This window comes from Hemisphaericaspora subhashii (assembly GCF_019202705.1).
Source record: "Hemisphaericaspora subhashii strain CBS 10753 chromosome Unknown scaffold76, whole genome shotgun sequence".
NCBI classification, from domain to species: Eukaryota; Fungi; Ascomycota; class Pichiomycetes; order Serinales; family Debaryomycetaceae; genus Hemisphaericaspora; species Hemisphaericaspora subhashii.
The window spans coordinates 1-13,922 of NW_026057278.1; the positions used below are offsets into that span (position 1 = coordinate 1).

The 13,922-nt window shown below is 30.9% G+C and overlaps 7 protein-coding genes and 1 pseudogene across 8 annotated transcripts; 2 read left to right on the top strand and 6 right to left on the bottom strand. All coding sequences in view use genetic code 12, as the record gives it.

The window, feature by feature from the left end:
- Positions 1 to 877: 877 nt before the first annotated feature.
- On the bottom strand, positions 878 to 1,705 carry J8A68_002594 (uncharacterized protein; the record flags this gene model as incomplete). The annotated part of the gene is made up of 1 exon (XM_049406361.1): positions 878 to 1,705. The coding sequence occupies one exon, from the start codon at positions 1,703 to 1,705 to the stop codon at positions 878 to 880; it is 828 nt and encodes a 275-aa protein (XP_049264078.1).
- Positions 1,706 to 1,739: 34 nt separating this feature from the next.
- Positions 1,740 to 2,276, bottom strand: J8A68_002595 (uncharacterized protein; the record flags this gene model as incomplete). Its single annotated transcript, XM_049406362.1, has 1 exon — positions 1,740 to 2,276. One exon carries the CDS (start codon positions 2,274 to 2,276, stop codon positions 1,740 to 1,742), a length of 537 nt encoding a protein of 178 aa, XP_049264079.1.
- Positions 2,277 to 3,017: 741 nt separating this feature from the next.
- On the bottom strand, positions 3,018 to 4,580 carry J8A68_002596 (sugar porter family MFS transporter; the record flags this gene model as incomplete). The annotated part of the gene is made up of 1 exon (XM_049406365.1): positions 3,018 to 4,580. The coding sequence occupies one exon, from the start codon at positions 4,578 to 4,580 to the stop codon at positions 3,018 to 3,020; it is 1,563 nt and encodes a 520-aa protein (XP_049264080.1).
- A 1,858-nt stretch (positions 4,581 to 6,438) lies between these two features.
- Positions 6,439 to 7,773, top strand: J8A68_002597 (annotated as a pseudogene). Its single transcript has 2 exons — positions 6,439 to 6,818; positions 7,272 to 7,773. Coding segments are annotated over exons 1-2 (882 nt in total).
- A 27-nt stretch (positions 7,774 to 7,800) lies between these two features.
- J8A68_002598 (uncharacterized protein) lies at positions 7,801 to 8,850 on the bottom strand (the record flags this gene model as incomplete). The annotated part of the gene is made up of 1 exon (XM_049406366.1): positions 7,801 to 8,850. One exon carries the CDS (start codon positions 8,848 to 8,850, stop codon positions 7,801 to 7,803), a length of 1,050 nt encoding a protein of 349 aa, XP_049264081.1.
- A 280-nt stretch (positions 8,851 to 9,130) lies between these two features.
- On the top strand, positions 9,131 to 10,504 carry J8A68_002599 (uncharacterized protein; the record flags this gene model as incomplete). Its single annotated transcript, XM_049406367.1, has 1 exon — positions 9,131 to 10,504. The coding sequence occupies one exon, from the start codon at positions 9,131 to 9,133 to the stop codon at positions 10,502 to 10,504; it is 1,374 nt and encodes a 457-aa protein (XP_049264082.1).
- A 29-nt stretch (positions 10,505 to 10,533) lies between these two features.
- J8A68_002600 (Zn(II)2Cys6 transcription factor domain-containing protein) lies at positions 10,534 to 11,169 on the bottom strand (the record flags this gene model as incomplete). Its single annotated transcript, XM_049406368.1, has 1 exon — positions 10,534 to 11,169. The coding sequence occupies one exon, from the start codon at positions 11,167 to 11,169 to the stop codon at positions 10,534 to 10,536; it is 636 nt and encodes a 211-aa protein (XP_049264083.1).
- Positions 11,170 to 11,382: 213 nt separating this feature from the next.
- Positions 11,383 to 13,692, bottom strand: HMI1 (ATP-dependent 3'-5' DNA helicase; the record flags this gene model as incomplete). Its single annotated transcript, XM_049406369.1, has 1 exon — positions 11,383 to 13,692. The coding sequence occupies one exon, from the start codon at positions 13,690 to 13,692 to the stop codon at positions 11,383 to 11,385; it is 2,310 nt and encodes a 769-aa protein (XP_049264084.1).
- Positions 13,693 to 13,922: the final 230 nt, after the last annotated feature.

Sequence of the window (13,922 nt, forward strand, 5' to 3'; positions counted from 1 at the left end):
ATTGTTAATCTATTTATAATCTTCTCTTATCAAGTATGAGCGGTGATGGCAAGGCTGACATTCACTTCAAAGAAAATACTTCTTGATGACTATAAACATTTCCATAATTAAAAGACCCATCATTATTGATACTGAACCAAAATGCAATTCATGCTATTGATAGTCTGAATCGAGATTAGTGTCATGTTGAATGATGGATTTGGGAAATTTGATGATGATTACTTGAATTTTATAAAGACAGAAAAAAATCAAGTTCAACTTTTTTGTTTTGGCTCTTCGCAATGACAAATTTATAAGCAATTTCTAGAAACTTATCACCAGTTGTTTTATCTCTTCATTACTTTCCAACAATTAATCAAACGCAGCAAGCAATAATGAAAAGATATATCATTTATGTATAATAATACGCCATCATGGCCTTCAGCCAATAAAAACAACGCCCTAAATATTATTTCAAAATGTGTAGACACAATTAATGAGAACTCCACCACAAGATTCATTAACATCTACTGAATCACATTTGGCACAAGAGATCTTGAATTCAGTAATCGATTTTGGGTTTAAGTAAACTATGTTCCGCATAAAATAATCCAATAATGCCAAATAAATTAAGTGAATAGAAGATTAATTTTGAGAATGAATTATAACAGTACATTAAATTGTCAAACAATACGATAGAAAATTATCAATTAAATGCCCACAACCGTGTGATTCAAATAAATAAATCGATGAATCCTATAGAGTAATGTTTAATTCATTGGGAATCTAAATCTTGATCATTCCAAAACCATTTGAAGACATACAATAATTGACAATATTTAATCAAGGAGAAACATGAAATTATCCCATTCTTATCTATGCTCTATGTGCATTCTAGCTACCTGCCTATGAGAACGTCTATTGTCTTCTCTGAAATCTGGGAATCTTTGCTAGCCTTCTCATATAATTCAAGCTGTCTAATCATTGCAGGTACCAACAACCTTTTATAGTATTGAAATATGGCTGGTATGCTTCCCGGATAAAGAAGGTTAGAAGTTCGCCTATTGTGAACACATCCTTCGACAGGTTTAATCCCTTGGAATCTTGCCTTTATCCAAGCAATTGCAGATGGAATTCCGGCAAACATTTCAACAAAATGTCCTGCAGTCATATCTTCGGCAAACTCTAAGGAGCCAATATTATTTTGACACCATGAATCGTAGAGTGATCTTGGATCTTCGATAGGAACAATATTATCCAATGATCCATGGTAGATCAAGATGGGAATCTCGGGTATAAGTGTATCTGCGAAATTTATCAAGGAATTTTCCTCAATTACTTTTGCAATAACTTCCTCTTGTAACAATGTCGGGCCCTTGGGAAAAACTGGTCTTGTACCTTTGAGGAAGTTTCTCCATAGATTGGTTGCTACAGCTTTTAGCATACAGTATTTCTCACCAGTTTCTAATGCGAATTTTCGTGAACGATGTACTTCTTCGTATATCTTTTTCTTAAATTCGGGATATTCATTACCAGACCCTATAATGCAAGACGGTATAAGTCCTGCTCTCACAGTTCCGTCATTTGCAAATGCCACTCTCGTTATATTACTCGAGAGTCCACCTAAAAGAGCTCCAACCAAATTATCCGATAGTTCTGATGCGTAAGAAGGCTGTAATGCTGCTGCCCAGGATGTTGCTAGAGAACCTCCAGAAAATCCCCACATTGCAACTTTGGCGTCCATTCTTATTCCAGTTATATTACCAGACGACAGCTCTAATAGAATCAAGAATTGCATTGGATGATTGTCCTCCAACAGCAAATGCCGATTTGGGACCTTCATAATCTGGGATTACCAAGTAGTAACCACTCTCTAAAATCATCGATATCATTTGCATTTCCACAAAGGTCGCGATTGTTGGGGTTGTTCCATAACGTAATGTATAAGAAGGAGAACAGTTTATATTTGCGGCATCTTCAAATGTTTGATAGGAAACTATTTTTGTTGGGTCAGCATTATATGGTTCAACTATGGTTGTGACAATTGCATTCGGGTTTTCAAAAGAATCTTGTGATCTAACTAATACTTGCCAAATGTTTTTAACACCTGCTGGGAACACATTACCAATCTGGTTAATTACCATCCTAACATTTAGTATATCGCCAAGGTTTGAGTATTCAAATCCTTCCGGGGGAATGTAGAAATCATCTTTAGATGGAGGTTCTATGAAAGTAGACCAGGGCCAACCCAAGAAAACACAACTCGTTACCAAAACAAGTATATGTACCCACGACATGGATATTGTTTAGGGAGCCATAAAGAAAATATAGTAGCTGTGATTGGATAATGTATAAAATTGGTTACTTCATTTTCATCATATCCCATTTTTATATTACGAGTCATTTAGCCGAAATATTTTAGACATCGCTAAAAACGCAACACAAAGGAATTTATTTTATTGTCACATTAGTTTCATTATTTTTTAAGTTCTTAATTGTTTTTATTTTTTAATACGTGATACATATATGATTGTGATATATCTTGTTAGTGTACTACATTAGTTGCTTTCATAATTACTCAATGAATCTTTAAGTATTCTTAAATGGAAGGAGTTATTGTATTTTTTTAAAATCGTTTCCATAGTTGTTGTGGGATCCCCCGCAAAGAATAAAAGAATAAAAAAATATGAAGAATTCTTCACATTTAAATAAATCCACAATAATCTTTAACTTATTGTTAAAGAAAAGGACCAAAGATAAGGTATCATGATAATCAAACGAGTTTACTATCAGATGAAACAACTATTTCTATTGATTCTACATAAACACATATTTTAAAAATATCATTTTAAGAACTTCATATTAAAATACTTATTAGAAATTAANCTATTGATTCTACATAAACACATATTTTAAAAATATCATTTTAAGAACTTCATATTAAAATACTTATTAGAAATTAACTAACTAAATTAGAATTAGATAAAAGACAACAATTAACTAAACTTCATAAAAATTGTCATTATTCATTTCAGAAATTAAACACTCTTTGATTCAACTTCTTCGACTTCTGGCTTACCAATAGCCAATTCTTCTCTGAATGCGTGTTCAGATGGAACGAATGATGGAGATTTTCTAGCTTGATCAACCTTCATGTATAATTCATCAACTTGTTCTAAAGTTAAACCTCTAGTTTCATAAACAAACAAATAAACAAAGAGGAAACCAATACAATTACATCCACCCCAGATGAAGAAAACTTTAGAACCTAAATTAGCATTACCTGGACCAGAATCAACCATGTAAGGAGTAGCATAACCAATAGCAAAGTTCCATAACCAATTGGAAGCAGTACAAAGAGCAACTGATTTTTGTCTAACACTAAGAGCATAAGTTTCAGCAACAACAGCCCAACATAATGGACCCCAAGTGGCTGCAAAACCAGCAATGAAAATACAGGTGAAGGCAACCAAACATTGATTAGCAACCTTGGAATCAGTGGTGACACCAACGGTGGCAACAATTAATTGAGAAACGGCCATAACAACAGATCCAGATAATAATAATTTTCTTCTACCTAAAAGTTCAATCAAAGCAATACCTGGAACAGTCATACAAACATTAACAATATTAGTGGCAAGTTGAATGGTGAATGGATTTGAAATACCTGCGTTTTGGAAAAATTGAGTACCATAGTAAAAGATGAAATTGATACCAGTTAATTGTTGTAAAGCTTGGATGGTAACACCCATAAACAATCTTCTGTGTTGTTTGTTGATGTTTTGGAAAACTTTGCCCCAAGATGCTTTACCATATTGACTTTCGAATTCATAGTTAGCCTTAATATCTTCAAATTCATCAATTAAATCTGGATGATCAATTGGTAATTTTCTTAATCTCCTTAAAGAATTCTTAGCTTCATAATAATTTTCTTTTGAAACATAAAATCTTGGAGTTTCTGGAAGTAAAAACATACCACCACCTAAAATAATAGACCAAAGGAATTGTAAAGCAATTGGAATTCTATAAGAACCAGTATCATTTCTGGTGGAAGTACCTTGATTAACACAAGCAGCCAAGAAGATACCAAGAGTAATAGCTAATTGATAAGTGGAAACCATAGCACCTCTAATCCATTTTGGAGTAGTTTCAGCAATAAACAATGGACAAACAGCAGAAACTAAACCAACACCTAACCCAGCCATAAATCTACCGGCGACTAAAGGTGGAATGGTGGTGGCAATAGTTTGTAAAATAATACCAATATTGAAAACAATCAAAGTAGAAATAATCAAGGTCCATCTACGACCAATTCTATCGGAAAATAATGGGGCAGATAATGCACCAATGAAAGTACCAGCAGATAAAATCGAAACAATAAGAGAACTTTCATCAGCTCTGAATGCGGTATGATCAGCGGGGAAAAGTTCTTTAACATATGGCATGGCTAAAATACCAGAAATGGTACCAGTGTCATAACCAAAAAGGAAACCACCAAAGGCAGCGAATAAACCAACTAAGATACTTCTTGTGGTTGAACCGGCTTTCTTTTCACCGAAGTTAATAAATTTTTGTAAGAATTGACTATCCTCTAAACCCATTTTGTATAGGAAATTGTTGTTGTATAATGAAGAAGAAAAAGAAGACAAACAACAGGACTTTCAAATTGAAAGAAATATTCAAGTCTATTTATACTTAATTTTCAGGTAGTACTTTTACTTTCCTGGGGGGCAATGAAAAAGGCCAAGGGTCTGGGGTGATTTTCTCCTCCAGGTCGGGGTTTTCTGAAACATTGATTACGTGACGATGTGTGAAAAAGGTGGTGGTGGTTTGATAAAATTTTGTTGCAAAACTTTGTGTGGAAAAAATCAAGAAAAAAAAATTGATGCAAAAAATTTCTTAACTTAAATTCTAATTTAAGATTTGTGTAAACCAAGGAGGGGAGGGATTAACTAAAGTAAATTCCCACATTCAACCAAAACTAGTTCAAATTCAATGATTCTGTTATGGACATGAAGTACTTAATGTTCTCATTTTGCTTGGGGAAAGAATGGAACAATTGTGTTTTGTAGGATAGACAGCAATAATGGAAATAATACCGATAATAACCCTAGCAACAACTGAACTTTTTCGAAGCAAATAGTATAAAAACGTGAATGTAATTTTGCAGTATAACACACATAGAAACCCAATACACGGCTTTATTCAAAGTTTTTCAAGTTCTTGGCAAAACAGACGGTTTTCCCGAACGAGTCAATGTTCGTTTAGATGACTCTTTTGTGAGTTTTTCTTGATTGTGTCTAATAAGAAAATGACGTTGCAATATTACCTTATCAAAAAGTACCCCAAACTTCAAGGGTATTTTCAATCAGTCTATCTTATTGCAACATGAAGAACCTTCTGAACAAAGGATACGCAGAATATTTCGCTCCAGGGTGACGATTATCACAATCATATAACCACACACACAAGTAAGAAATATTTTCTTCTTCTTCTTTCAATAAAAAAATAGTTAATCCGTGAAAACTCCGAAACATTTCTTGGCATGTATGACGTCTTTATTCGGAATAATAGCCCTTTCAATGTAACATTATTCTAATTGGAAAGGAAAAATTTTCTTGCCAACTTCTACGGGTATTCTCAAATGTGTTCAAACCTTAAATATGGGGTTTCGGCATGTTTCTCTTGGAATTTGATTTGGGTTTTGTGTATACTCTCTATTGGGTTTTTCCATACGATCAATGTTCGACAGATATGTGTGTTATAGGCTAAAACTTAAAAATTGGTCTAGATCTTACCAACTTGTCAGATACTTGTAGGAGATGAGTGGGGTGGGATGTTGTGGTATGTGGTACATGTATGTGTGGGGATATTGGATGTGGGATATATGGGATACGTGGGTAGGGATGTTGCTAAATATAGACAAGGGGGGAGGGTGGGGTTGATCTGTGTTTGGGAATAAGCTCAGGAAGCTTATGATTGGAATTAATATTGGGGAAAAGCACCACATCAACTATTTTTAGTTCTAATATTGTTTCGTATACGAGATTCAATTGAACATTGTTATGTTTGTGTGGGAGGGACGTTTGGAGGTTGTGTTAGTTGGAAATTCTACACGAGTCAAAACCTCATCAAAAAAGTCTAATTCGCCGTGGACAAATTCAAGAAGTCGATTAAACGATATTTCTCTGATGTATTGTCCTTCATCATGCCTAAGTATAGTTTTATTGTTGATTTAATACCCTTTGATATAACCATGTAAGTTGTAAAATGAATTCAGATGAATTGAATTTAATTTTGCAACAGTCAATTTGTAAAGAATGTAAAAGTACACGACCACCAGAAAAAAAGTCAATCCCCGGTATGAAAACCAAATTCATAACCAACGTATGATTTTATTGGAATAATCAATGGGATAATCCTTATATTAAGCATACTTATAGATAGATATATACGATCATGGTAGCATTTGGATCTAAACCATTTAGAGGTAAAGCAGAACAAGCAGCATATGATAAAACATTTGCCGGACGTTATCAAAAATTAGTTAAAAAGAATCATTTTATATTTTTAGGATTACCATTTATGTTAGGAGTAGTTGCTGGATCATTCTATCTTAAACGATTTTCAGCAGTTAAATGGGAAAGATATGATGAGAAATATCATCAATTGAATGAAGAAGAACAATTGAATATGATTGAAAATAAACGCGTATTTGATAAAAAGGAAGATTTTTATCGATTACAAGGATTACTTAAAGATCATATACAAGAAGTATCAACTAATGAAGATTATGAAATAGTAAGAGTTAAAAGAAAAGAAGGAGAAGAGCCTGTTTGGTAGGGAGAGCATGGGCGTAATTGTCTTTTGGTAGATGATGTTTTACATACATAGATTGTATAAAATCATCATCACTTTTGAAAGGGAGAGATTATTCTTCATTCATTCAAGGGGAAATAAAAATAAGAAAGTTGTAAGTTAATAATGAATTTTATTTAATGAAAAATCTTGTATATAGAGTTTGATTTAATAATAACTAGGAACTAATAATATTAGTATTATGTCAAATATAAAATGATAAATCATATTATGAGATTATGAGATTACTAAGAGTAGTAACTGATAGAGAGTATGATTTTTTCCTCGCTTAATAATTATATCCTTATAGTGAATGAATCTCATCTCGAACAAAATTAAATTTATTTTTTATTTTTCTTTTTATCTCTTTTACTTCTTCTACTACTTGTTGGCTAGTTGTATATTAAGTAACTAAAAGATTATAAATAAATAAGAAGTAATAATATGGTTTCCTTTTCATGTGAAGTTTGTAATGATACTATCATTAAGAAGAAATTAGATCAACATACTCAACGATGTTATGGAGCATATTTTTCATGTATTGATTGTTCTACTACATTTGAAGGTACTTCTTATAGAAATCATACTAGTTGTATTTCGGAAGCTGAAAAGTATGAAAAAGCATTATATAAAGGTCCTAAGAAGAAGCAACAACAACAGCAACAAAAGACTCAAGAACCAAAGAAAGTAGAACAAAAGAAAGAGGAACCAACAAAGAAAGAAGAACCAAAGAAGAAGGTTGAATCAAAGAAGAAGGAAGATAAAAAGGATAAAACCAATTCATTACATCAATATTTAACCAATAATAAAACTTCAAATCTTTATAAAATTTTAAAGAAAGCATCAAATGATGATTCAAAGAAATTAAAACAATTATTAAAAAAGATTGAAATTATTAAACAAGATGATAATAAACTTATAATACAATTAGATTAGAATGATACATATAGATAGATAGAAATGTTAATGCTTCTTGTTAATTGCTTTTGATACTTTATTATAAAATTGTGATAAAGTATTAAATGGAAATGATAAATTTTCACATAAATATTCTGGTAATATTGTTTTTAAATATTTTGAATTTTCAATTAATTTAAATTCATATTCATCAGAATAATATTCTTGATTTAAATAATCTAACCAACTTGGTATATAATTAATTTGACTTGAATTAAGACTTCCTTCAGTATCTTTACTTAAAATTAATTGATAATTTATAAATACTCCCTCATTTGGTAGCGATGATGTACTAGATGAAGTAGATGATGATGAAGATTGTTTAATATGAAAATATAATTTAAATTCATCTTCTTCAAAATGAATAACTTTAATTCCAGTTAATAATTCAATCATATCTAAAGTGAAACCAATATTCTCTAATTCATTAGCAAATTGATCTTGTTTAATTATATGTTGATCATTTCTTTGTCTTTTTCTAATTGGTGATTCATATGATCCTGCCAGTTGTTGCTGTTGATTAGCTCTCAACTCATCAATGTCTTGCAACAAAGATTCAATTCTTAATTCTTTTTGTTTTAATTCAAATTGTAATTGTTTAATTAAATAATGATCATTTTCTAATTGTTCTAATTGTTTAGTTTTATATTTATTAAATATTAAATCTTGTTCTGTATTAGTTAATTGATTTATTAATTCAATTAAGTCTTCATTATTATTACATTGGATAATATCATGTTCTGTTATAATACTGGACTTACTCTTCTGCTTCTGCTTGGTTATACCACCACTAGCACTCCTTCCACTACTACTACCACTTGTAGATGGACGTGTTAACATCGAAGATGATGAACTTGAAGGTCTTGTATTTGGAGTAGATGAAAATAAACTATTCACTTTCTTTTGTTGTTGTTGTTGTTGTTGTTGTTGTTGTTTCTTTGGTGTTTGTGTTGATGATGATTGTTGTTGTTGTTGTGATGACTGTAGTACCTTTGTATCTTTGGGTATTATTATTGATGATGTAAGTTGTCGTTTATGTCCTCTTGTTGTAACCATATTGCTCTTTTTAGATTGTCTTTATTGCTACCTGAGATAAATGTTTAAATGTCTGTATTAATACAATAGTCTAACAAACCACAGATAGATAGATAGACTTGCTCTCTTTCTACTGTTTTCCACTAAAGATGCAAAACTTGTAACACACCAGAAAAAATATTAATTAAGTTGTAACAGTAAGAAGAAAACAAAAAACTCATCGACAATTAGAAATTTGTTATTCAAGTGTAAGTGGTATATCAAAAGAAATAGAAAGATACATAGACATAGATAGAACAACATGTCATTCTCAGCTAATTCATTAATAAGAAAACTTGATGATTTACAAGAAACTCAAGATTCAATTGTTTCAATTTCAAATTGGATTTTATTTCATCAAAAACATATTAAACAAATTACTGAAATTTGGTTAGATTATATTATGAATCATAAACAATCTGATTCAAAGAAGAAATTATCATTATTATATCTTTGTAATGATGTTGTTCAACAAGCAAGAAGTAAAAGAAAACAGCAATTCTTGGATGAATTTATAAATGTATTACCTCGGGCTTTACCCATGGTTTATCAATCAGTTGATTCATCAATAAAACCAAAAATTGAAAGATTATTAGGAGTTTGGCAACAAAGAAAGATTTATTCACCTCAAGAGATTGATACTTTGAAACAGACAATGAAGAAGAAAAAGACTAATAACCCAGATTCATCTAAAGAGAAAACAACGTCGACTTCCACCCCTGCTGCCCTGGGCTCATCTTCAAGTTCTTCCATTGCCCCTGAACTTAAACATATTAATGAATTATTTACTCATTTAAATAAATTAACAGAAATAAGTCAAACTAATTTATCACAATTTGGTAATCAATCAAAAACTTATTTACCTGATGATCCCCTGCAATCAGAAAATTTACCATCACCAGAAACTTATATTTCAAAATTAAATTCATTAGAAGGATTAAGTAAATTATTAATTAATAATATTGAAGAAATTAAATCTACAAAGCTTAAGATTAAATCATATGTTGATAATTTATCAAATTTATTAATTGAAGGTTGTAAAACTGAAGAAACTAAAATTGGAATTATAAATGAAAAATTATTAAAATTAAATCAAACAAGAAATGAATTAAAATCAATGTTAGAATATACCAATCAAGATGAAGACGAAGAAGAGGAAGAATCTCCTACATATCAAGCACTCTCAAACGACGAAGAAGACGACTCCCTTCCCACATATGAACAAGACAATGATTCAGATCAAGAAGAACCCGAACTCGACGAACTGGACCACCCTGTAAAAAAACGAAAAATCTCACCAACTCCATCCGGCGGCTCCACCCCATCCTCGGCCAAAAGAGTGGCATTTTCAGAAGATATAGAAGTAAAAGAATACGATCAAGATGATGAAACAAATGAAAATGAATCAAATTATACCGAACCGGAATCAGAAGAAATTGCCAATTTGATACATACTCATAAAGATCTGTTAGAATTAAAACATGAACATGATGAACTGGTTAATAGTACTAATGGGGTTGATAATAATGATAATAATGAATATGATCCTTCGGTGGGGAATGGAAATAGTGATAGTAGTAGTGGTCCTACAAATGATGATGTTATGTCATTATTATCTAAATTGGTTCAAAATTAAAAAATAAGTGTACATGTATATTAAAAAATCTAATTTAGAATTGAATTAAAGTCATTAGGTTTTATTCTTTTATCATATGAATAATAATTAGGATATGTATCCAATGATATGGATGAGGATGAGGATGAGGTGGTAGAACTGGGTGTCATTAAAGTAGTAGAACTATTGTTTATATTTGGTAATGAATTATTACGTTTTGTATTTTTATGATTATTATTAGTCTCAGTAATTCTGGAATCAAGAAGATTGGGTAGGGTATTATTTCTCCTTTTCATTGTATAAGTATTTGAATCTATTGACTGTAATGGAGGATTTCTTGATTTTCTAGGTATATATTTACATAATTCAGATGATGATTCACAATTTGAACATTCAGGATATGTTCTTGAACATTTCTTTTTATATTTACGACATCTTATACAACTTAATTTAGATTTTGTAGGATTATTAAATTCAAATTCTGGTTGTAGTTGTGGTTCTTCTGGTTGTTCATATTCTGATAATTTATTTATATCTATATTTTGTAAATTCTTCTTTTTAAATACATTTAATAAAGGTTGATTAATTATTGAACTTGTGGTTGTGGTAGTATTTAATTGTAATTGAAATTCATACAAGTATTTATCCATTCCCGTGTATAGCATACTTTGACTGTGTAAGCTCATAAGTGAAATTGTTGAAATTTATAAAAAATTGAATATCACTTTTACCTTCTTCGATTCTTTCATACGTTACGTAATTTAAAATTGCAATTTAATTTAATTTTGACTCACATGAATTTATTAATTAATTAATCTCGGTTGCAATTTTGAAAGAAGTCAAAAAAATATAATTTTATTTTATCAGACACACAAAACAATTTATTTTTTTGACTTCGATTAAATTATCAATTTCCGCTTAAACGGTTGAATCAATGAATTAACCGAAACATGATAAGATCTAACACTTCCATTCAACATTAAACTAGAATATAATTGTTGTCCCGCCATAACTCTCTCTGGTGGTGCCATTGGTCTTTTCAAATCATTCGCCATATTTCCAATAAACCTCCTATTCTTCTCATCTCTAAAATCAAATACTGGAGGACTATGACTAAACAGCTTATTGATTGAATCACGAAATGGAGTACCTAAATATAACATATTCTTAGCTCTAGTCATAGCTACATATAATAATCTCCCATCTTCTGGATCTGGTTTTGGTTCTCCGTTATAAGTTATTATTTTATTCCAGGGGGGATAATTAGAATAAGGTGATTTACAACCAGGAATAAAAACCACCGGGAATTCTAATCCTTTGGCTTTATGTACCGTTGAGATATTAATTGCATTAGGATCATACACCGGTTCATCACCATAACAATTATGAAGAAAATATTCAATAAATGGTTGTTGTTTCACTATTAAATCGGAAAATTCATATTCTTGATGTAAATTCTTTAGTGATTGATAAAATCCTTGTAAATCTTTCATAATTTTTTGTTCATGTTCTAAATAATTAGGTGCTTTGGTTTTAGAGGGGGGGAGCTTATTTATATAATTCATGAGGTCGGTTGATGATACAATTGTATTCAAAGTTTGAAGAATTGATATTGGGCTATTCGGGTTCATTTTAGCTTTTGATTGACTAATGGTTTGTATAAATGATATTATAATACTTTTTTGATTTAATTGAAGTCGAGTCTTAAACAATTTTGTAGTTTCATTGAAATCAGTGGCTTCAACTAATTGTTCTCTTAAGAATTGTTCTAATTTGTTTTGTTTTAGTCTCTGTTCTTCCAATCCAATACTATTCTTCTTCCATAATTGATACAATTGGAAAATGTTCGACAATGCAGGTTTTCCAATTCCTAACTTCAACAAAACTGAAAGCAATGCAAAATCAGATCCATTTCCATTATTTAAAATATTTAAAATATCCAAAAAAACATGAATATTAGTATTTAACCATTCTGCTGATTGAGTATATTTATTAATATTAAATCCATAATCTTTATTAAATAATTTCGCAATCATATCCACTTCTCCATTTGTTCTAGTTAATACCATAAAATCAGAAAATTTGAATAATCCTCCCAGTTCACAAATCAATCGTGATATTTCACTGGCTATAAAATTGTATTCATCAAAGTTTGAACTTAAACTATACATTGTTGGTTTATATGATGATTCTTTAACTGCGGTGACTTCCTTTATACCTTGATGATGATGCAAATCACATGGTTTCAATGCAATATCAATTGCGGCGGTTAATATCTCGGGAGTTAATCTAAATGTTTTATCAAGGGCCAATTCATTAATTTCCCAAGCTGTCTCACGATATTGAGTAAGAAATTCTTGGGTAATATCAGGATTAGAACCTAAGAATCCGTATATACATTGATTCATATCCCCAGCTATAGTAATATGCTTCTTTTCGATCGAGTCTGGTGCATGGGGATAATTGGATAATGCGTCTACTAATTTAAGTAAAGAAGGTTGCATATCTTGAAATTCATCAACAATTATAACTTTAATATTCTTAATTTCTTCAATTGGGTTATTATTGATTTGTAATGATTGATCAAGAATCTTTAATGCATCAGAAATTAAATCCAGATATCTAATCATTCCATTATCTTGTAAATATTGTAAGGTTTCATTTAATTTTGTTTCTGGGATCTGTAATTGTTGGGCAACTTTATCAATTGTAGTTTCTCCATTTTTCAAAGTAACTAATAATCTTTCTAATTCTGTTGGCTTTATCTTCTTATATGAATTAGACGCTTTTAAGAAGAATTCTCGAAAACTTTTCCAACTAATATCATCCATAATTACTTTTCTAGTTTGATTAGGGAAATATTCAGAAAGATAACTATCAATTAAATATGATGAAAATGAATGGAAAGTTCGAACTTTAACTTGTTGTTGTTGTTCTTGCTGTTCGTCTTGTTGTTCGTCTTGTTGTGGTTGTTCTCCTAGAATGGCTTGTAATGATGCTCTAACTGAATTGACTGTCCGATTAGTCATTGATAACACAATTATTTCTTCCGGTTTTATTCCTTCTGTTTGGATTAAATGTTTTATGCGATGGACTAATGTTAATGTCTTCCCACTTCCAGGTCCAGCTTGAATGGAAAGTATTGAGTTTGGTGTACAGTCGAAGGTAGCGGCCTTCAATTGACTACTTGATAATTCTACCATGGCCATATCGACTATCTATAATTCCACAGCAGAGAAACAGTAGAATCAACAAAGGGATAAACTGTTAGTTATAAAAAATTCTTTGTTGATTTATTGGGGAATCTGAAAAAGGAAATTCTCCATGAGCCTCACACTCATATGAAAATTAAATTTACAACCAAACTGATTTAACCACTTTCTGCTGCCACTACTATTGATACTACCGTCTACTCCAGCTGCTGGTATTCACAATAATT